We start from the raw sequence: 24,662 nt of genomic DNA, 5'->3' as shown, positions 1-24,662 counted from the left end.
TGGAAACAACCCAAATGTCCATCATCTAATAAACAGGTCATCAAAATGTGGTATATCCACACAGTGGAATATTATTCATCCATAAAAGTGAATGAAGTCCTGCAGTGCCTGGGTGGCTCAGTCGGTTAAGCGTCCGACTTCTGCTCAGGTCATGATCTCACGGTTTGTGATTTCCAGTCCCGCTTCGGGCTCTGTGCTGACAGCTCAGAGCCTGGAGCCTGCTTTGGATTCTGTGACTCCTCCTCTTTCTGCCCCTCCCATGCTCATGGTCTGTCTCTCTCTGTCTCTCAATAATAAATAAACGTTTAAAAAAAAATGTTTTTAATGCTACACCACAGTTTCAGCCTGAAAACATCATTCTGAGTGAAAGATGCCAGACATAAACAGTCATGTATGAGTCCAGCTACATAAATATCCAGAATAGTCAAATCCATAGAAGAAAAAAGTAGACTAGTAGTTGCCAGGGGTGGTGGAAACAACTGTTTTACAGGTGTAGGGGTTCCTTTGGGAGTGATGAGAATGTTCTGGAACTAGATAGTGGTGATGGTTGCACAAACTGTGAAGGTACTAAATGTCACTAATGGTAAATATTGTCTTATGTGTATTTTACTACAATAAAATAACTAACGCAGTTTCTTAAGGAAATGCAGATGCCTGTGTCTCAGATCCAGAGATTCTGATTCTGGGATGGGACGCAGCCGCCGATATTTTTTTTTTAAGCTACACTAGTGATTTCTGATGCTGAAGCAGAAAGTCCTTGGATTGGCTGCCTGAGAAGCCAGATTGTTCCCTGAAAACATGGAGGCAACAACAGTGTCACCCTGACAGCCACACTCATGCAAGAGGGTTCACTTCTCTGGCCATAGCTGAAGGGACCAGGGATTTTTGAAATAGGGCCTTTAGCTTTTTGAAGGTCAATAGAGGATGTAAACTGGGAGCTGTTGATGACAGCCTTTTTTTTTCCCCAAACAGACTGGGAAACAGGGAGGCAATCTTCTGTGAAAGAGAGAAACGAAAGCAAAAACTCAGCAGGAAATCCAGTGGTGGTGAGACAGGGCTTTCGTGTATCCCAAGATGTCAGGTCAGGTTCCCATCAGTTCCACCTGGATCCTTGGGTTCCACAAGGCACCTGGTGGCCCCTTCCTAAATCTCCTACCAATACAGACTTGCAGCCAAGGGTCTGAAAACCACGGAATATAAAGACAGTAAACCTTGGTTGGGTGATGATGCAGAAAATAAAAAAGGTCAACTTTATTTTCAAGTATTGAATTAAACTTTCACTCCAGAAAAGACAAAGCCACTTTAACATGACACTGAAAGAGCCAAAATATATTAACATTGCTGCCTGTCAAAACCATGTCACTCATTCATTCAGTGAAGGTGGCATTTCAAGTCGTTGGGGAAAGAATGTATTACCAGTAAAGGTTGATTGCATACCTGCGGAGAGCTGGATGCTGTGCTAGGCACTAAGGATGTGCCGACCAGAAAAGAAAAAAAGAAAGTATACCCTGCCCTAGAGGAGGAACTGACATCAGTCAAATTAAACAAATAAATGTAAAAGTAATGATGCTCTAGATGTCCTATTGTGGCAGAAAAATCTACTGGTTGTTTACCAGAATACATAAAATATAAATGAATTAAATGTATATGTTTAAAATAAATTAAAAGGGGGCGCCTGGGTGCCTCAGTCAGTTGAGCATCCAACTCTTGATTTCGGTTCAGATCATGATCTCAGGGTGGTGAGATGGAGCCTTGCATCAGGCTCTGCGCTAGACATGGAGCCTGCTTAGGATTCTCTCCCCCCACCCTTTTCCCCTCTCCCCAATTTGTGCGTGGTCTCTCTCTAAACTAAAAAAAAATTTTAATTACAAATCTAAATCCAACAACATTGTTTGCATGTGCAAATTTATAGAATAAAGGAACAGTTTCCAGCATTATGCAAAAAAAAAAAAAAAACACAATGATTTTCTAAGGAGAGCTCATCGTGTAAAGATATGTAATTTCCTACTACTTCCTGAGATCCCTAGTCTCAGTTAAGCTTACAGAGTGATCTATTTTGTCAATATTTGTTCAACTCTGAAAAATCAAAAGAAATCATAAAAGTTGGAATGAAAAAATATAGGCTGTTTCTACTTGATGAGACGAAGCTCTCTTGGACAAAAGCCATCAGACTAGACTGTTCTGCAAGCAGCCTCCCCCCTCTATAACTGGCCCTTTGATTTTTTCTCCCTGGAGGAAATCCTTGAGCAAGAAATTTACCCTAAATCCTTGAAAGTAGTTAATCTCCTAAGAGTGACTATCACTGGAAGGAATCCTCTGGAAGGGTTTGGAGAGGAAAGGGGTGGGGGTAAGGGTCCCTCCCTTGAATGGAGGCTTTCCAGGCTTCAAGCCTCCCCCAACCCCTTCCTCAGCTTTGGACCGGATTGAGCTCCAAAGACTAGGAGATGTGAGGGCTAAAAGCAAAACCGAAAACCTACATCCCGAAAAGGTACAGGGAAGGTTTTTGTCATCAACCGGCTGTTCTTTCAGTGAACACCTCAAAGTTAGAATTTTATTCGCGTTCACTTGTATCTTCTGGATTAGCAAAAGTTGCAGATTACAGATATTAAATTCAGAAATTTTGATCAACTGCTTAGGATGCCAAATAACACACCAGCAATAAAATCAGAATCCACACAGCGCTCTGAAATCCGCTCCTCGTTTATATGATAATTCCCAAGTCCCTTTGTGTTCCCTGGTGATAATGCAGTTTCAATTCTCAGCCAGTGAATGGTGGACTGTGCACAGCAGCTCGGAAGAAAACTGAGCACGATTATTTATTTCTAATCTACTTTTGTTCGCCTCAGAGTTTTCTATCCCCTAATAGGCAGATATCATAGCACTAAGGAAAGACATTTGTTTACCAGTGCTACAGAAAACAAACTCACCTTATTTAATATGTCCCTTTCTCTCAGAAGCTCATCCATTGCTTTCTTATCAAGTTCTGCTTGTTTCTTTGAAGCCTCCACCTCTAAATGACCAAGGAGAAGAAGAAGAAATATGAAGCCAACCTAAGAAAGAATCTGCCAAAGCCAATGTAACAGAGAAACTGCTTTATAGATTTATCTGCAGCTATAAAACTACTATTTATTGAGGGTTACATGATCTTCACCATAATGCCATGAAGGAGGTCCCCTGTCCTCAGATGGAAACTGAGGCTTAGAGGAATTAAGCCACATGCCAACAGTCTGCAGCCAAGAGGTGAGGGGCTGAGGCTGGGAGCATGGTTTCTCTGACTCCAAGAGTCCTTGCTCTTTCTAAATCTTTCTAATTATACAAATAATTAGGAATACAGACAGAAATGAGACATCCAAATAACAAAAGGGAAAAAATTTCAAGTCAACCAGAATCTATTTAGGATTTTCATATGTCTCTTTCCAGACTTTTTCCTATGCAAATATGTGTGTGCATAAAAATATAAATATATACACATTCATATACATACACCAAAATGAATTATACTACACATACTGTTTTGTAGCTTGCTTTTGTAATTAACTAACATAAAATAAATGCCTCTCTATATTATAAATGTGCAACTACGACAGAATTTTAATGACTCTGTGATATTTCACTATATGAAAATGCGTAATTTATTTAGCCAATCCCCTACCTTAACATTTAAATTGCTTCCATTTTACTTATTTATTTGCAATTATAAGCCATAATTCTGTGAAAGTTCTCATTCATTTGTTACTCTAGAAGAGGAAGTCCTGGATTGAAGGTGATAAAAAAAAAAGACATTTCTCTCCTACTGCCAAATTTCTCTCCAGAAAACTAATAGCAGCTTAAATCCACACCCAGACCATCACTGGATATTATCACTCTTTGATCTTTAACAAGCCAATAGAGTATCAAAGCCAGTATGTCTGTATTTCATTTACATTTCCTTGATTAGTAGTGAAATCAACTACTTTTTCATGTTTAATGACCACTTACTTGTATTTCTGCTTTTTTTTAACAGTGAGTTTTTTAAGTTTATTTATTTATTTTGAGGGGGGAAATGGGGGGGGAGAGAGAGGAGAGAGAGAGAGAGAGAGAGAGAGAGAGAGAGAGAGAGAAACCCAAGTAGGCTCCACACCATCAGCGCAGAGCCTAATGAGGGACTCCAACTCACAAACCATGAGATCAAGACCTGAGCCCACTGAGGCACCCAGGTGCCCCCTGTATTTGTTTTTAAATTTGCCCACACTTGCCCTATGCCCATTTTTCTCATGAATTGTTTACCCCTTTTATGGATTTGTAAGAACTCTTTCATTAAATCTCTCAATCTTTGCTTTATGGTTTCCACATTTGGTGTTAACTTTTTTTTCCCAAAAAGTAACTTACTGTTCTGCTACCATTTTCTTAATAGTCCATACAGAACACTGGTATGAAACACCTTTATCTTAATGATAATGTTGGGTATTTTTTGTTTTTTCCAATCTCTTCCATTGATCTGTTTATCAGGCATTTTCACTACACTACTTGATGACTATTGAAGCTTTATAATATTAAAAACCTAACCCAGTAAGGCAAATACTCCCTCATCACCCCTTTTTCCAGAATTTTATGGCTATTGTCACCTGTTTATTCTTAAGGAAGAACTCTAGAATCAGTTTTCAAGTCCCAACAATATAACTTACTGAAATTTTTATTGGAAATATCAAATATACAGATTAATTTAGGCAGATTTATATCTTTATCATATTGAGCTTTCTCATTCAGGAACTTTGTATATCTCTCCATTTTTCAAGTCTTCGTTTATACCCCTCAATAGAATTCTGGAGTGTGTTTTATATACATGTCTTGCAGATATCCGGGTAACTTTATTTATAGATATTTTATTACTTGAGTTGCTATTGTGAAAAGGGGTTTTTCCATCATATATTCTAACTGATTCTGTGTATGAAAGGAAGCTATTGATACCTATATATTTATTTTATAACCTGCCACCCCAGTGAACTCTCATTAGTTCTGGCAGTTTATCAGTTTTTTGGGTTTTGTGATAGAAAAATCACAACCCATGGAAGACTCATGCTTCTAACTCTTATGTCCAGTGCCACTGTTTGATCAGACATTCAAAAGGAAGAAGTCCCCAAGAAAAAATAATGTTAACGATACCTATAAAATAACCAAAAGAGAGCATGATGACTTCTATAAATATGACTTAAGGATGAAGAATTGGGTTCAACACAGAATGAATAATTTTTTTTTCAAAACTTTGAACTACTGCAAGTAAAAAATACACCGATTTAAATATGGGAGTGTTTTGAAAGTCACTAAACCAATTACAAAATATGATCTAGTAGTTTTATTTTTCTTCCTAACTATCACTGAAAACATTAGACTGTAAACTCATGCAAGACTGTAAGCATCCCGAGGGCAGGGACCTCCATGCAGCCAATGCCTACCTTGGTGACTACACATAGTAGGCACTCAGTGTATTGAATGAAAGAATGGAGAAATTTTCAAGGTAAGCTCTAGCTGTACCTCAATAAAAGATTATTTCCTGATGTCTTAGAGGGAAAAATACCTGTACTTTTCAAAGGCTTACATAACAAATACAGCTCACTGTTGAACAACACCAGACTTAGGAATGCCGATCCCCTGTGAAGATGAAAATCCATGTATAACTTTTGACTCCCCAAAAACTTAACTACTAACAGCCTACTGTTGACCAGAAGCCTTACTGATAATATAAACAGTTTGATTAACACATATTTAGCATGTTATATGTATTATATACTGCATTTTTACACTACAGTAAGCTGCGGAAAAGAAAATGTTACTAAAAATATCATAAGGAAGAGAAAATACATTCATAGTGATGTACGGTATTTACCAAAAAAAAAAAAAAATCCACAGGTAAGTGGACCCATGCAGTTCAAACCCATGTTGTTCAAGGGTCAGATGTATTTCTAATAACCTTGCCTAGAGATTTAGATTTTACCTTTTAGGGGGGCAATGTCTGCTTTTATGCTGGTATGCATGTTATCTCATTCAGTGACCTACAACCCATATGAGTTCAACGAGGTGTTCCTGCCTCACATACTCTGGTATAGTCAAAGTCAAACCCAGATCCTCTGTGTCTAAGTTCAGGGCTGTTTCTGCCACACCAAATTTGACTAGCATATCCTATTTTCAATTATATTCTTTTTCAGAATGAGATGGCATTCTCTCTTACTGCTTATGTAAATAGTAATACGCCCAGATGATAATAGATGCCATTTAGTAAGCATTTACTGTGTTAGGTACTGTCCACAAGTGCTTTATATGTATCAGCTCATTTCATCCCCTAACAATAAATACGATGAAGGTGAGATCTTTACCCAGGTAGACATGACTCCATAGTTTGTATCCTTAATGATTTTTCTGTGCTATGTGACCTTCCATAGCACTTAAATTTTCCCTCCATGGGGCAATGTGATAGCTGGTAAAAACAAGGTTCATCACATGGTAAAGTAATAACAGAGAAAAGAAGTTAGGAGCCATTGTGATGCCTGGTGGCTCAGTCAGTTAAATGTCTGACTCTTGGTTTCAGCTCAGATCATGATCTCACAGTTCATGAGTTCAAGCCCCATGTAGGGCTCTGCACTTACAGCTGCAGAGCCTACTTGGGATTCTCTGTCTCCCTCTTTCTCTGCCTCTCCCCTGCTCACTCTCTATCCCTCTCTCTCAAAATAAATAAATAAACATTTTTTTAAAGGAAGTTAGGAACCACTAATTTTTGTCTCACTGATTCTTGGTACAACATTGTCCCAAATATTGCTAGTGGGGGAACATTTGTTTTAATTTATCCCCTATCTTCTCTGAGAAAAGGAACTAAAGCATAAAGTCATGTAGAACCCAGACTTAAGAGTATAGATGCTATTTATTCCAGCGACAAATACTGAGCAATACTTTTGGCTGGATTTACATTGCACCAATATAGTCTGTTGAAGAATTTTTTAAGGTAGGATAGTTCAAGGTATTCAAAATGATGTCCCCTGCATATTGGCTGCTTACCAGTTTGGAAGTTGTTTTACTGATTACATCTGGCATGGTTTGTGTTTGGACGCACAGAGCCCTGGGTTGCCAAATCACAGTCACCAATAAAATGTTTACAAAGGAATATGACAAAGCACGAAATGTTTCTTGGATTACCTCTCTCTAATCCCAAGATCTGATTTTTTAGAGTTTCCTTGTGCTGTTCCACCTCTGACTTTTGATCTTCGATCTGATGCAATTTCTTATGGATTTGTTCTCTGATTTTATTGAGCTTCCCAATGTCAAGCCGCATCTGATGGACTTCTTCCTCTTTGGCCTGTAATTAGTGAGAGAATTAACCAGGGGTATTCAGTAAATAAAGTGCCAGTGACTAGGTGATGGTGAACTCAGAACCCATAAAAGGAAATTATTCCCATGTTAGTGTAAAGTTGTTGTATGGGTTAAACAAAAACACACATTGTTTGGTTTTGAGAGAAATTGAAAAACTATTCTCTGAATAAAATGTTGCTATATAAGCTAAAAAATAATGGAAAGACTGATTAGACCTGATGTCTCAAGGTACCACTGAATTGTTGAATCAAACAGGGTAAGAATGCTGAGTTGTACATATCACAAATGTGTGAATTTTGTATACGAATGCTGTATTTGATTACCAATTTTTATGGACTCACAGAGTGATCTCTTTCAGAAGGTTATTGAAATTTTTTTAATGTTTATTTTTGAGAGAGAGAAAGAGTGTGAGCAGGGGAGGGGCAGAGAGAGGGGGAGACACAGAATCCGAAGCAGGCTCCAGGCTCTGAGCTGTCAGCACAGAGCCCAAAGCAGGGCTTGAACCCACCAACTGTGAGATCATGACCTGAGCCAAAGTCAGACGCTTAACCGACTGAGCCACCCAGGGACCCCTCTCTCAGAAGGTTGTTGACATGCTATTAACATATTCAGATACTCTTTTGAACCCACATGGCCACTGGAGTACAACTACACACACTAGAGAAAGGGCCCTACTTCCTCAGAGGATGTTAGTCAGTGGGTGTACATACAGATACATGGACAGGGCATCATCAATAGTCAAGTCTACATATTGGCAAAAGACACCAAAATAATAATTCTAGCACAAGAAAGCACCAGATTTTTGCCAATGGACCTCAAGTTTTATTAATTTTTTAAAATTCAAATTCATTTTTTAAATCTGCCATTCTTAGAAATTACTGGAAAAGCAACAAGAGCAAATAAACATTAGCAGTTATCCCCAGCTCTCGACAAGGAAGAAACTGCACTCAGCTGGGCATGTCATTCTCAGATTACTGCTAGAAGTAGAATCCCATAGGTTCAGGATCTGATAACAAAAATTTTCCATCTTTCAAGGTGCCCCATTCATGTTACCAAAGAAGAGAATTAATGGCATAAGTATTTTTACTTTAATTTTACCTTAGAGGCTAATATATTATTTTGCTTTAAGAAGCCATTTCATTTCTGCTTCAATTTACAGATTTCTCATAAAGAATGGTTTCAAGTCAAACCACTCTGGACTGTTTTAAATACTCCTCGGCCTCAGATTTACATGGTCGAAATTAGCTGAACTAGGGCCCTTTCCAATTAGAACAATAGAATGTTGTAATTCAGTAGTTATTAATCCAGACCCCGTGGTTAGACTTCAGAAAAATCTTGGAAACCTGAGACTGCATTCAAAACAAGATAGAAGATGTGCAAATAAGTGTGTGTGTGTGTGTGCGTGTGCATGTGCATGTGTGTGGGGAGGGGGCGCACGTACACCCATGTTCTCATCAGATTTTCAAAAGGGCATAAGAAGCAAAAACTGTTATGACTCACTGATCAAATCTATGTATCATTCTTGATAGGTCACTCATTTTATGCTTAGTATCCTAACATAACCAGAGAAGGGTTTATGGATTTTTTTCAGAATCAGTGATAAACATAAAGTCGCTCTGTTAAACACGTCGGTATACAATATGTACCCAAGTATAAAACTGTTACCCAAACATAATTTGCAAACACTCTTCATTGAGGACAGGGAGAAGAATGGGAAGCCTGTCTTGAAATTTACAGTGTATAGAAGAAAAAATCATGGTTCTACAATCCTGGAAGTAGATACTCAATAGTACCAGTCCATCCCCCAACCCTCTTATTCTACCTTCTCCATATAAAAGTAGTAAAATATAATCTAACTTCTTTGCTACTCACTCATGTAAATGGTTTCTAGCTCAGGGCAACTAGCTGCTTGCAAGGCTAAGTTACAGAGATGAGTATCTGAGCTTGCTCTCAAAAATACTTGCATAATCATATGATCAATATTCAGGTTTGTGGTTTTATGAGAATGGAAGTCATCAAACTATCTACTTCCAAGCAGAAAGCAATCACTGTAGGCTTGAGCCTGCCTCTGACATATCAAGGCTAATACAGGTTATCCAACCAACAGCTCCAACCACTACAGCAAATCTGTATTAATAGGGAATGAGTGAGGGGGCCTGGGTGGCTCAGTTGGTTAAGTGTCTGACTTCAGCTCAGGTCATGATCTCAAGATCCTTGAGTTCAAGCCCTGCATCAGGCTCTGTGCTGACAGCTCCGAGCCTGGAGCCTGCTTCAGATTCTGTGTCTCCCTCTCTCTGTTCCTCCCCCGCTTGCAATCTGTTTCTTTCTCTCTCTCTTTCTCTCTCTCTCTCTCTCTCTCTCTCTCTCTCAAAAATTCAAAAAACATTAAAAAATTTTAATAAAATAGGGAATAAGGGAGGGAGTGCTAGGCAACAAATCAGTCACTTGGTGTTTACTTTGAGCTCCAATGCCTTCTGCTGGTTTTCCTGGGATAGCTGCTCACAAACCAAACTGTGTTGTTCATTCTCTTGCTGAAGTTTAGAATTTCGCATCTGAAACTGCTCCAGTTCCTTTGCAGCTCTTTCGTTCAATATCTGAAAGATGCATAATGAGCTGGTTAATGCTTTTAATCTGATTACAATATCTGCATATCCACACAGGAGGCCCTGCAAACCTCCTGGGATGATCACAGCAACCACACTTTTTTTGTCTTTGTAGAAATTGTTCTTTATCCCCGGTGAAAGCACTAATGCACTCAAATATGATGAATGTTAAATGGCTGAGGAAAATGACACCTTCTAATGAATAACACAGAGCGCATAATTTTTTTTTTTTTCTGAGAGCCTTGGGAAGTCTTGTTCACAGGTGGTGGATAAATATTTTAATGCCTGTTTGCCGTTTGGCAAGCTTCACATATGCAACAATTGCTATAATCATTGCAAATGAGCTAGAGATTCAAACGGGTTTTATCAGTTGTGGGGCTGGGAAGCCACATCTTCAGAAGCAAATCCTGCATTAACATGCCTACAACATTTTCTTGGACAGAACCATTCACTAACACCAGCACAGAGACAATTCCCCTTAAATCCAACTCAAGTCAAAACCGTGGAACGGCAGAGGAATGATTTCTATCTGCCTGACTTCAGTGTCAGTGGGGTTTCCTCTTCCCTACCTTGCCTATCCTCAGCAGACACAGTTTTATAAAAACAGGATTATATTTTTTGGCAGGGCAGGGAGTCATCATTTCTATTGGCAGACTAGTGAGAGGATGGAGGGGGAGAAGATGCGCTGAAGGGAAAAGAGAGAGAAGATAGTTTAGACAGTTATCCCAAAATATAACTTGATGCAAGCAAAAGTTAAATATGGAAAGACTTCATCCAATTTCCCATCAATAGGGACCAAACAAAATACAGCCAGCTATGCTAAAAATGAAATTGTGTTTTATGTGAGTCCTGGATATTGCTAAACAAAGCACTGTAATTTAATCGTGATGTTCAAAAACCTCTCAAATTTCATGCTCAAAGAAGTCTCGTTTTTCTTGTGGATACTTGCACAATGTGTATTACCCATCTGATTTCTGCCTTTATACAATATTAATAAGGCAATTGACAAAGAAATGTGTTTTAACATCTATTTTTTAAGTGGAAAAATGCTGTATGTCTTGGCAATTCTTTGAAAACTTCCTAAGAGAAACTATTTTCAAGAAACGACTCTTCTCAATTATATGAATTGCCTCTTTCTTTAAGAAATGAGAAAAGACAGAGCACAATTATTACTATTTGAGTTACCTTCAACTGCTGTTATAGGGAAAATATTAAAAATAGCACCATATTTAAAATGCAGATAGACTGAATATGGGTTCCTAAACTTGAAACTTAAAAATAAACCGCTTAAAAATAAACCATGTTATGGTCACACAAGGAACACTATGACGGTGAATGTTCTATTGAGCTCTGTCCAACAGAACTTTCTGCAATGATGTGAATGTTGTCTATCTGTTCTGTCCAATAGGTTATCTACTAGCCCTGTGGCTATTAAGCACTTGAAATGGTACTAGCTCAACTGAGCACTTGAGGTTTTATTTTATTTTGTTTCATTTTATTTAAAATAACTTAAATTTAAATAGCAATGCATGGCCATACTGGATAGTGCCATGCTATAACCATGTGGCAACACAAATGAATCTCACAAACAGACAAAATATTGAGCAAGTTAGTACAAAAGAGCATTGTATGACTGTATGAGTGCATTTCTGTAAAGTGCAAAAACAGACAAAACTAAACTCTGCTTAGGTTTCAGAATAGAAGTGACCTTTAAGGGAGAGAGTGACTGGGAGGGGGCACAAAGGGACATCTGGCGTACTGTTCCTTGGGCCTGGTGCAGGTGACCAAGATATGTTCAGGTGGAGAAAATTCATCAAGCTGTACACTGTTGACTTACACACTTTTCTATGTGTATATTACACATCAACAGAATGTTAAAAAGAAATTAACCTGTTGGAGCTGGGGGAAAAAAGGTCATAGATACCCGTACGAGCTCTTCAAAGAGCAATGCAGTGCCCAGTGCTGTGTTACCAACATCTCTAGTGCAGAGAGTCTGCTCCTTTCCAGAGAAAACTCAAAGTGTTCCAAAGGCCCCCTTCTTGTTTTTGCGAGGACCGAGGCGCAGCGCACACCCAGCGCACCTTCTGTTCCTTCAGCTGCTGCTCCAGCTTCTGAAGCTCCTCCTTGCTCTTCTGCACATACTGCTGCAGGGCCCTAATTTCCGTCTGCCTGGTGTCCATGTCTGTCTGAATCTGCCTGAGCTCTTTCTCCAGTTTTTCCTTCTTCCGAGACTCCCGTGATGCTTCATTCTGACGTTGCTGTATCTCTTGCCGGAACTAGGGCACAGAAAGGATAGGGGAGGAAAGGGATGAAGCCCTCCCCAGGACAGATCTCAACCAGCTGAGCTGCTCCTCATCTCAACTCTTCTAACTTCGGGGCAGTCACCTCGTGGTAGCCTTTCCCCTGCAGGACAGTCATCTTTGAACCCCAACGTTCAAACTTTTCGAGAATGTTCTGTGTTGTTTTCCAGAGCCTTAACACCAGACATCCACCCTAACGGTGGGAACAAATCCACAAAGAATGGTATAAGATCCAATTAAATAGAGAAACCCAGAATTCTAGAGAGTTAAACATTGAAAGAATTCACCCAATTCTCTATCAATAGGATCTAAATAAAATGTCGCCAGTTACCCTAAACATTAAATTATGTTTCACATGAGTCCTGGATGTTATTACATAAAGCATTATAGCTTTACCATGATGGTCAAAAATCTATGAAAAATCTGTTATCTCATGCTCAAAGGAATCTCCTAGGGGTTGCATGTGTGTATCATCTATTTGACTCCTGGGTTATTATAAAAAGTGTTCAAAAGAAGTCCTTACAAAGGAGAAGGGCCAAGGGAACTACTTGCACCATCTCCAGATGCAGAGCATTCTCGCCTTTGCCGGGGACACATTCTTAAGCCAAAATTGTAAGCAGTGCCCTGTCTTAGTGACTTCTCAGACACAGAATGTTGAGAAGAAATGAACAAGTAAAACTGTTCTTGTAAGAACAAACCAGACAAGTAAGCAGACCTGTGGATGCTTCATTTGGGCACCAGGGGGTAAATCTGAGAGAGGAACAATATGGGAAGGACTTCTAGAAGGTAATGTTCTTTCATCTTGCCCTCCACGACAAAGCAGACCTGACTGATGGTCTGCTCTGCCTCTTCTCTGCATCGCTCCGTTTCCTGCTGCTGTTCAGTAGTCTGAGCTAAGGACTCTCGTAATTTCACCACTTCTGACAAGAGCTGGTCTCGCTCCTTTATCACTTCTTCTTTGAACTTCAGTAAATCTCGGATACTAAAAAAGAAGAACACAGGAGTCAGACTAAAAGGCCATCTTCTCAGGAGCCCTTCCTATCACCCTCTGAGCACATTTTCATGGGAAAGACTTTAGGTCAAGGACTAACACCATTCAAGTGTGAAAGAGAAGGACCTTTATGCCCTGACATGGACATGGTAGCTGCTTGTGAGTTGTTAACTGAAAAAGACATTCCAATAATAATATATATAACATGATCCCTTTTCTGATGTTTAAATAATTACAGTGTCTGCATATAGGTGTATGTGTTTTATAGACATTTTTATAGAAGTCCAAGAAAATAGATCCAAACTGGTAATTGGTAACTGGTTATCTCTGAAAAGTAGAATATAGGGTTGGAAGAGTTCGAGGGGTAATTCTTACTCCTTAGTTGCCACACCTCTGTATTATTTGAATTTGTTACAATAAGACTATACAGCTAGTGTCAACTCTTGTAATTCATCCTAAAGAAAATGTTAATTTAAGAAATTATTTGTTTAATATACCCAGGGGAGGGCTATGATCACAACTATAAAGTCTAAAATAAAGCATAAAAATAAGCAAATAATACACATCGCCAGTTTTCTAATCATTCACCCATAGAGATTAGTTTCCACCAAAGGGATGCAACTCTGATAAAATGTTCCCAAGAACAAAATTTGGAAATCATTCATGTTGCCAGCTTTTGGAGAGTATGTGATGATATTTGTTGATTTGAATTGTTAACCAGTTACTTCCACATTAAAAAAAAACATTATTTATGATTTGGCATGACTTTCTGCAGAATTAGTGTTCTTGAAATAGAAAGACTGTGTCTGATCTGATCTGTGCAGCAGAATGAAGGTCTAGAACAAGGCAGCCACATGAGAGTTGAGAAAATAGAGAACTTGAGGTACTCACTACTGAGTCATCAAATGGCCATTGGAAGCACCTCTGACAATGTTTATTTACCAACAACTTTGGTAGAACATAAGTATTTAATAAGGAACTTTCAGAACTGCATTCAACTTCTTCTCCAGAAACAAAACTTCAAATTCTGAGGTTACTCTGAAGACAGCTACACCTAAGCACATTGTTAGGGCTAGTTTATTCAGTTCTCCTCCTCACTGTGCTCCAACTCTCATTAAAATTCCTAACTGATCAGTTCCCTCACATTGCTCTTCAGTAGTTGCTCTGATGGTGCTTGACTCCTTTAATGAAAAAATAGAGTCCATTATGACAGATATCACGTCTTCTTTTTGTTTTTCCTGTTCCTTCCTCCAACCCTGGCACCTAGAACTATCTCTCAACATTGGATAAATGCATCTAGAAAACATAAGAAACCTAGGCAGCAGTTAGAGTTGGTGAAAAATGCCTAAGGAAGGGGCACCCCGGTGGCTTGGTCAGTTGAGTGGCCGACTCTTGATTTCAGCTCAGGTCTTGATGTCAAGGTCATGAGTTCAAGCCCTGCATTGGGCTCCACACTGGGTATGGAGCCAACTTAAAAAAAAAATGCCTAAGGAAGTGTGTGATCACTCTTGACTCATAAACTAATGCAAGGTTTTGCATGCCTTGCACAGTGCTAGACACCTAGAGGGAAGGTAAAAGTGTCTTCCTTCAAGAGTTTGTAGCCTAACGGATAGTGAAGTATTTCAACAAATAATTTCAATACAATGTGATCAATGCCACACTTGAGATACATGTTGGGTTCTACAGAAACAGAGAACACAGTGACTCTCACTGAGGCTAGGGGTAGGGAGGAGGTTGAAATAGAGGTGCCAACAGTGATGAAATTAAGATGGTGTTTGAGATGGGTCATGAAGGGTGCATAGTTGTTTACTGTGTGGAGAAATAAAGAAAAAGCATTCCTGGAATAAAAACAGCATGATCAAAGGTATTGAGGCATCAGCAAGCATGGTGTTTCGGGAAATGAGTCTAGCAAGGCTGGCGGACAGATCTATGTAGGGCCCTAAAAGACATGTTCATGACTGGGCTGCATTCTTTGGGAGTGGGGAACTATTGAAGGTGTTTGGAACATGTGCTGGAGATGGGAGCACTCAGATACACATTTCAGAAGCCTAAATCTGGTGTGTGGAAGATGGTGAAGAGGGGATATGTCTCCTTGAAGGCAGGTAGAACAGTTAGCAGTCCATCGCCAAATCCAGCCAAGAATGGGGAGCCCGAAGCAAGGCATTAGCACTGCTGATAAGGAGCAGGGAAAGACACAAGTGATGATCAGAAGACAGAATCAACAAGACGAAGCTTTCATGGTTAAAAGAGCGGTCTAGAATCTGTTTTCTGGCCTAGAACCAGAGAAGTTAGAAGAATGGTGATGGGACTAATGGGGATTCAGAGCATGGGAAGGGGCTGGAAATCAGAGCAGAAAGGCAGCGAGTTCCATTTCACACAAGTTTGAGAGAAAGAAATCTAAAATATTTACTCATTTTGAAATTACAGTACATATTCCTGCAGAGCCAAAAGTTTAATATAATCACAAATTATGAGTTCTTGGGTATGGAGAAAGGGAGCATTAAAAACAAAAAATAGCAATAGATGGAAAACAATCTCTGGGAAACTACCAAAGAAGAAGACTGTTGTATCATAAAGAATGTTCAAGGTGACACGGCAAACCCCAGGCCATCTGCTGAATAAGGGGGCCTCCACAAAAGCAAGTTCAACATACATTAACAAGTCTATGACCTACTTGCTATCCTGGTCCAGTGACAGTCCAGACCTCTGTTCGACTAGTTTGGTTAAGTTCACTATTTCCTCTTTCAGGGCAAGGATCGTCTCCTTTGCCTTCTGCTCTTTGTCATAGGCTGAGTCCACCATCTTCCAGGCCTTTTCGATTTCCTATATGGGCCACGGCACATCAGTGAGAAAAACCAAACTAGGATCCAGATGCAAGATAAACTGAGTAAATAGAATAATAAAACAACTCCAATATAGTTGTCATTTATGGGGAAGAAGATTATATATTATACATTATGCATTCCATTTATATTGACTTACTAAATTGTTCAACATGAGCTAGTCGATACTGAACAGCAGTGTTAGAAGGGGTCCTGGCAAATGGTATTTTTCCTTGTGTAGGTGAGTGGGGTTACAAGGCTCACATCTTGCAAGGGCCACTATAACTAGGAGGATATTTCTAATAAAAATGTTAAGATAGGTTTACAAAATTAAAAAACGAAAGCCTATGTGTTTTCCAAGCCCAAGTATTATGGAGAAAAAAAAATAAGGAGTGGCCTTGGATCCAAGCCCTAAATTTGAAGCTCTTGATCGATTACAAATTTTTAAAAAATCTATTTTGTAGTCAGGTCTCAAGTAAGGGGTCCTGGATGGCTATGTCAGCTTTAGAACAATTCATAGCAAGGTAGTCTTTGCTGTCACCTAATTGTACATAACAGCCTTGGTAATTCCCATTCCAGAAATCCACTCCCAGATCTTCTCATCAGATGCTCACAGGGGAAAAGCAAAGCCCTAGCTGGGAATGGGAACAAGGACTCATGCAGTTTTGGCTTCCTTACTATTATTAAATCCAATGTGGAATATTAACATAAATACTTAAAAGTGAATTACAGCCATTCAAATAAGTGAACAAAGCATAGTAAATGTTGTAACAGCCTTCAGTTTTACCCCACCACTCCATTTTCTTGCTAAGTTCTGTCAAGTGCAATGTGAGTCCTTCGTAAAGGTAAGAACCTATAAGCTTAAGGTGAAAACATTCCGCTTTTATGCTGACAAGGAATAAAATGAGTGGAAGAGAGTATTTACACAAATTCGTGCTCACCATTACATGAAGGAGAGAGAGACAGATGAGTCTTGGGTAACTTCACATAATTTAGTGATTCAAAATAATTACAGGGTATATTTTTCTGTAACAACGATATGTACTATTTTCAGCAAAACAAATGAAGGATATTTAAATGAAAATACAATTATACGAAGTTTTGTCCAAATCAACTTCACCAATTATATTTTAACCAGCTCATGACTTCCATTTACAGTTTTTTAATTTGCAATAAAAAATGGGTTTTTTTCCTCATCATACAATGATTTAAAGCCTTCTTTTAAAGGCTTTGCTGGTTTTCCAGCAAAGAGAAGAAAATGACAATAGAAAATAGCACTTTAAAAAAAGTAAATTCTAAGATAACAGATGTCATAATTTGCACTGGTCTTGGAAATTCATTTAAATTGCCTGATGTTTCATTGTATGATATCAAGGGAATTATCTAAAAATTTTATGAGTTATTTTTTACCACTCGGGTTTTAATTATAAATTAAAATCTCTCAACTTCTTATCACCCTGAGAGCAACAAGGAACATTTACATTTTACCCTCAAAATAATGCAACACACTTGAGGATGAAAAACTCCATGGTAAAGTAGAACCATGCTTCCTCAGTAGCCCCCAGACTGAATCCCTGATCTCCCATTATGAGGAATTGGGAGGATCAAGGAGGAAACAAGATCATGAAAATTACCATCTAGGAATTCTCAAGGCAATTTCTTCTAAAACAGTAGGAAAAGCAGAAACATGAAAATATCCTTCAAAAAATATCCTTCACAAGCTATCATCATGAGATATTTAATTACTCATCTTCTATCAAACAAGACATACCAAGGTCAGGTCCCTAATATTACATTTCCTTACTTCTCATTCTTTCTGCTAACCCAGTACTTCTTAGAAAGCAAGCCAGCAAGGTTCTATATTATTCTCTGCCCAGTGAAATTCACCAGGCTAATTATTTCCTTTGAAAATAACATTATTCCCTAGGCTTAGTGAATATATAAATCATGTAGATTTTTACTTAATAACTCACTTACTACCAGCCTAGAGCTGCCAATATAAGGAAAGAATGACGTTTTAAATATAGGATGCATTTACGGCAGCTCTCCGTAGGCTCTGTTTCTATGAGATCACTGACCTTCTTCAGGGATGCAATGGTGGTCTGATCATCCTGGGAGAGCTTCAGGGCAGTGGCGACCTTTGCAGAATTAACCACAATCTCTGCGTTTAGCTCTCTGCATTTGGCCATCAGACGCTTTTCATTGTCATAAGACTTTTTCATGACAGCATGAAGCTTCTCATATTCAATTCTAAATTTCTCCAGACCTTTATCTCCCGAAAGTTCATTGAGAACCTCCTGAAAATCCCTTTCGATTTCTTCAAATGCAGTTTCTTCCGACACTAGTTTCTCACTCTTTTCCTGTACAAAAGAGCAGGAAGGGGAATGAGTATTACAATATGTCTATGTTACTATTCAGGGGTTGCTATTATTATCTATGAATACAAGACCTTCATAGAAGCAAAATAAACATCACTGAAAAAACAGAAACATTAAGACTATATGATGGAAAGACATCTTGTTTATCCCCTGATGCATGTATATATGTACACATATGCATTAGGATAATAATATTTCCTACCACATGGTATCAAAGATCAGATTAAATAGTATCATTCATTAGGCGTGCTTGGTCGGTTAAGTGCATGACTTGATTTCAGCTTAGGTCATGATCTCATGGTGTGAGACTGAGCCCTGAATTGGGCGCCATGATGACAGCACGGAGCCTGCTTAGGATTGTCTCTCTCCCTCTCTCTCTGCCTCTCCCCCCTCCAAAATAAATAAATAAACTTCAAAAAATAAACAAACAGGATCATTCATGTTAAACACTTGGCCAAGTGCCTGGCAAAGAGGAGGCACTCAATAAATTTTGATATCTGTTATGATTATTCCAAGCCCTGATTTGTTTTCACTTCATCCTGCAGAAGAAAGCCAAGGGATATTATGGTCAGATATATGGAATCTTGGTGTGGATACCATGAAATCACATGTACTCACAATGAACCCCATCCGAAATATGGAATCTTCTCCTAAACGCTATTCCATCATTTCTATCTCTTAAAATGATAACACAAGGTCATCTTCACAGGTGTATTGAGATGCCCTTTGTGCAATGCTCACAGGTCTTCTCTATATTTGCTTTCCATGATCAGCTGGACAACAAAATTTTTTTTTTTTTAAATCCTGGACATACAGATACAATTCAAACACATCTGGCTATGACTTAGATGAGAACCCGGAGTTAGTTAAATAAGATTTTTTTTTCCAGTGTATTTTATTTATTTTGGGGGTGGGGGGAGAGGGTACAGGGGAGAGACACAGAAGGAGAGGGAGAGAGAGAATCCCAAGCAGAATCTGCACCAATAGCACAATCTCACCAACCGCGAGATCATGACCTGAGCTGAAATCAAGAGTCAGACGTTCAACTGACTGAGCCACCCAGGCACCCCAAGAATTCTTATTTCCCTAGTGTTAAGGGTTGAATTTGTCTCCCAGAAAGGTATGTTGAAGTTCTAACACCCAATACCTATAAATGTGACTTGTTTGGAAGTAGAGTCATTGCATATATAATCAGTTAACTTGAGGTCACACTGGAGTAGAGTGGGCCCTCATCCAATAAGACTGGTGTCCTTATAAAAAGAGGGAAGACTGTAACTATGTGTAGTGATGGATGTTAAACTTATCGTAGTAATCATTTTGCAATATATATATATATATAATCATGTTGTACAACTAAAACTAATACAATGTCACATGTCAATTCTATCTCAATGCAAAAAAAGTAGAGGATGGGATTTGGACAGCGACACAAACACAGGAAGGAAGAAACACCACGAGGGGCGCCTGGGTGGCTCAGTTGGCTAAGCATCTGACTTCGGCTTAGGTCATGATCTCACAGTTCATGGGTTCGAGCACTGCATTAGGCTCTCTGATGTCAGCCTGGAGCCCACTTTGGATCCTCTGTTTCCCTTTCACTGCCCCTCCTCCACTTGTTCTCTCTCTCGCACTCTCTCTCAAAAATAAATAAACATTAAAATAAAAATAAAGAAAGAAAGAAATACCACGTGAAGACAGAAACAGGGTGTAAGCCAAGGAAAGCTAAGGATCACTGGCTGCCATCAGAAGCTAGGAAGAGGTAAGGAAGAATTTTACTTAGAGTCTCAGAGGAAGCATGGTCCTGCCAACATCCTGATTGCAGACTTCAACCTCCGAAAGTGTGAGACAAGAAGTGTCTACTGTGTAAACCACCATGTTTGCAGTACTCTGTTATGGCTGAGTAACAGCCTAGTAAACTAATACACCTTCTCCTTGTTAGACACAGCACAATAATGACAAAGAATGGGGGTGGTTAATAAATTTCTTCATTTATTCAGCAAATATTTATTGAACATCTGCTATTTGTAAGTTGGAATGAGGGAGCCTTCGTAGGAGGTACCAAGGTAAGGAATAAACAGCCCTCCCACAGGGAATTTATACATTAATAGTTGATGGAGTATGTTTTCAGATAGTGGAAGTATAGAATTTGATACATGCCATAAAATGGATTCAAAATTCTACAAGGACCTATAGGAAGATGGATCTACTCCCAGGAGTAAGAATGAAAGCAAATTTCCTAAAGGAGGTGGTATTTGAGTATGCCCAGATGGGAGAGTGAAATATTCACAGGTGAATATGGAGGGAAAAGGTATGCCTGGCCCATGGCAAAGCTTGAACAAAGGCTCAGGCCCAGAAAGTATCCAGGATTTGAGATCGATTAAGAAGCTCAAGTTGGGGGTGTTGTATGTAAGTGATGAATCATGAGAATCTACTTCCGAGCGCGTTCTATACACTGTATGTTAGCTAACTTGACAATAAATTATATTAAAAAAAAATAAAATAAAGCTCGGGGCACCTGGGTGGCTCAGTCTTCGGCTCAGGTCATGATCTCACAGCTCATGAGTTCGAGCCCCACGTCAGACTCTGTGCTGACAGCTTGGAGCCTGGAGCCTGCTTCAGATTCTGTGCCTCCCTCTCTCTCTGCCCCAACGCACTCGCATTCTGTCTCTCTCTCTCTCTTTCTCAAAAATAAATTTTAAAAAAAAATATTTAAAAAATTAAAAAAAAAACTCAAGTTGGCTAAAGAGTAAGAAGTATGACAGGGAGAAGGAAAGAGAAGACTAGACAGGAAGTTAAAGACAGACTGGAGGCCGTGAATGGCATTCTAAGGAACATGTAGTGAATTAATCTGTAGGCCACACAGACCCACTCAAAACTTCTGATCTGATAAAGTTTGAGAGGACTTATTTATGTATGCAACATTACACTTTTTTGATATTCCACATGAAAAAGAGCTCCAAGATTGACACTGTATTGCTAATCAAAGAAATCAACTGAGATGATCTCCAATCCCAAAAATAAAGTAAAATTTAAATTCAGCCTGCAGAATCGGGGTAAGCAGTCTAGTTTACCTTCTGCCTTAACAAGCCTCACTTGCCCAATACGGAGAAAGTCTATGTATTTTTGGTTTTCAAAAACACTTGTACTATTGATTTCTAAAGATTACATGCAAGCAAAAAGAATCCACATCTTAAGGTAGATGTGGAGTACCAAGCCTACCTATAACATTTTGTATAACATTAGCAAAATGTTAAACTCAACAGAGATTTTCTTCCCAATGAGAAGCAGCTTACTGTAAACATCACAACACAGCAATTCCACAAAGAAGAAAAAAATCGTATTAAGGAAATATGGTGGTGCTGCCGCCCTGTGTTTTCCCCTTGTTGATGCTAAACATGAGCACACACAAAAATTTATCATAGCAATGTTCTCAGTTCCATCCGTGTAAATGGTATTAATGCCAACACTTGATCACTAGCCTGATGATTTGTTTGCAGACCAGGTTTTCCCTGTACACCTGGCACTTAGCATAGGAATGGGAAAATGTCAAAAAAGAAAAGGTTTTTAAAAACATTCACGAACAGATTTGTTCATATTGTCATTTTAAAAATATACTACTATTGGGGCACCTGGGTGGCTCAGTCGGTTAAGTGTCAGACTCCAGATTTCCACTCAGGTCATGATCTCATGGTTCATGGGATGCAGTCCCATGATGGGCTTTGCAGAGCCTGCTTGGCATTCTCTCTCTCCCTCTCTCTCTTCCCCTCTCCTGCTTGCTTACTCTCTCCTTCTCTCAAAATAAATAAATATCCATATATGTGTGTTGTGTATATGTATGTACATATACACAACACACATGGATACGTGTGTGTGTGTGTGTATATGCTACTAAAAGCACAGCAAAAATCGTCTCTGAGCTGTGACCCATAACCAGTTGGTGTCTACATTGTTAGAGCATATAATGATACCTACTTTAGAAGCATGATTTCAACATGAACTGGTCAGAAAGGAACTATGATGTTCCTTCATTCAACACCTGTCTATTAAGTGCTTACTATCTGCCGGGCACTGTTGCAGGTGTTGGGAATATCATTCAGTGGGGAGAACAACAAGGAAAAAGGACAAGAGAGTTGCAGTGACAAATGAGGCCAGAGTGGAAATGGAGACTTGTGGAAGTAGAGGTGAGGAAAACCCAGCTGAGATCAAGTGAGAAGAAAAACAAAAGAAGGCAAGAAATGAGGGGAGATAATGCAAGGGAAGGGAGACTGGGAAATAAATTGTTAATGGTATTGGTATCTGGGCTTATGTGTGGAAAATGAAGAATGAAATGAACCAAGATGACTGGTGAGGGAGAAAAGGAAGGTATGCTAAAAATCAAATAAAGGAGAAACTAAAGGGGAGCTAGAAGGAATGGGAGGAAGAGATGGGAAGGAAAGAGACACGAGTGAGTGTAGGTAATGGGGTGAGTATTGTGGCCACCACAGTATGGATGTGTGAGGCACCTACCTGAGAGTGAGGAAGATGAGGGTGGGAGAGGGATTGTATGATAAGAGAAGGAGGGATCTTTGCCCGCAGGAAGGAGGGACCAAATATGGGGGAGACGGAATGGTGAGGGATGTGAGGAGATATGAGAAGGAACTGGAATAAGAGTGGGGGCATGATGGTGATGAGAGAAGCGGGGACCGGTATGGTTCCCTAGACATAAAACCTTGAGAGTGTCCAGGGCCCCTTGTTCAGATAAGCCCCCACCTTTGGTTTAATGCTCTGCTGTCTCACTTTGGAATTCTTAATAATTTGTTGACAAGGGGCTCTGCATCTTCTTCATTGAGCCTCACAAACTATATGGCTGACCCTGGCTGGGACTGATCCTGTGATGTGTGAGATGAGGGAGGGATCTGAAGGGGTGATGGAGGAATAGGGTATGGCCACGGTGAACAGGGACTGTGACTGACAAGTGATGACAGGGACATGAGGTTGTCCAAATTACAAATGAGGTGCTAATGGACAAAGGATCAATAAAGAGCTACAGAAATGGTCCCTCATTGGTGAGCCTGAAGATGGAGTGTACTACAAAGTGAGCTAGAAGATTTTACACAGTGGTCAATGACAACACGGGGCATTGGTGATAGGTGAAGAGCTTAATGAAGATGTGTCACAGCAGGTGATGATAGGGAATCGTGGAGTGACAGGTGGACAAGGGTCAGTGAATAGGGGTGACAGTGGGTATCTATGAAGCCTTCCTCCAAGTCCCACCAATCAGTGAGACATCAATATTTCTACGTACCTCTCCTGGGCTCAAAACCTTATGGCTCAAAATCTAGGGGTGGGTGCCTGTCATGTGTGAATCTGGGAAATCATGAATTTCATACTATGTTGAACACAGCGCCAGTTTTAAGAGTGGGGTTGGGGTGTGTCCACCCAGTTGAAGGAGGGACAGGAGGTAAACACTGAGGGGTGGGGTGAGGCTGCGGGTGCGGGGAATAGGATGTTGATGGGAGGAATGTAGGAATCAGCGGATGTGACAGCGGAGAAGTCAAGTCGACAGAAGAGGGTTGATGGGGAGGGGACGAGCGAGAGACGACAGAGAGAGGGGCACTGACTCCTGACCTCGGCCATCCTGACGCTCTCTGGGGGTGGCCTCAGAGGCTTCTGTGGTGATCGCGGAAACCGGGCCGGAGCTGCGGATGGGGCTGTGCACTACCCCCGGCGTCTAAAACAGCGCCACGTTATTGGTATCCCCCGCAGGGGGCCGAAACCCGGCGCTCGGCGCGTCCTCCCGTCGCCAGGCAACCGACACGCCCTCTGAGGAAACTGGAGGACTTCCGAAAGGGGAGGAGCCTCTGGGGAGGGCACCCGGGAGGCGTCCGAAGAGGCATAGGCAAACTGCCCTGTGTGGGGCGGGACCAAGGGTGTGAGGGGCGGGGCCCATGAGAGGCTGGGCGGAGTCCCAAGGTGCCCTCGGAAGTTGGAAACTCCGAGGAACGAGAAGGCGCAGCGCTGGGAGGCCGCTAAGGCCAGAGGAGAACTAACGCCTAGATGGAAAGGTGGATCAAAGGCTTCTGGAAGGGCCGGAAGCCACCCTCTGCTCTCCGTGACAAAGAGACTCCGTCGCGGGAACAAGAAATAATCTCCGTTCGAGTCAATTCAACCCTCATGAAGCAGCTACTGTGTGCAAGATAACGGAGGGGAAAGTAAGGTGGAGAAAACACAGACCCTGCTTTCAAAGGGTTTAG

At 40.2% G+C, this 24,662-nt stretch overlaps 1 protein-coding gene across 2 annotated transcripts in view; it reads right to left on the bottom strand.

The window, feature by feature from the left end:
• The window catches only part of CFAP58 (cilia and flagella associated protein 58), a 107,548-nt gene extending 83,346 nt beyond the window's left edge, over positions 1 to 24,202 (bottom strand). For both annotated transcript variants that reach the window (XR_005793642.1, XM_040486369.1), the window contains exons 1-8: positions 24,037 to 24,202; positions 18,133 to 18,414; positions 15,907 to 16,055; positions 13,067 to 13,223; positions 12,023 to 12,217; positions 9,795 to 9,932; positions 7,165 to 7,324; positions 2,928 to 3,010 (exon numbers count right to left, since the gene is read on the bottom strand). Coding sequence is in view for 1 of the 2 variants with exons in the window: in XM_040486369.1 (XP_040342303.1) it covers positions 2,928 to 3,010; positions 7,165 to 7,324; positions 9,795 to 9,932; positions 12,023 to 12,217; positions 13,067 to 13,223; positions 15,907 to 16,055; positions 18,133 to 18,414; positions 24,037 to 24,045 (1,173 nt within the window). In the remaining variant the exon portion in view is untranslated. The remainder of the gene's footprint in view (positions 1 to 2,927; positions 3,011 to 7,164; positions 7,325 to 9,794; positions 9,933 to 12,022; positions 12,218 to 13,066; positions 13,224 to 15,906; positions 16,056 to 18,132; positions 18,415 to 24,036) is intronic.
• Positions 24,203 to 24,662: the final 460 nt, after the last annotated feature.

The sequence above is a fragment of the Herpailurus yagouaroundi genome, unplaced genomic scaffold, assembly GCF_014898765.1.
Source record: "Herpailurus yagouaroundi ecotype Mexico unplaced genomic scaffold, PumYag 163, whole genome shotgun sequence".
NCBI classification, from domain to species: Eukaryota; Metazoa; Chordata; class Mammalia; order Carnivora; family Felidae; genus Herpailurus; species Herpailurus yagouaroundi.
The sequence above is the reverse complement of the archived record's forward strand: the minus strand, read 5'-3'. Positions and strand labels throughout refer to the sequence as shown.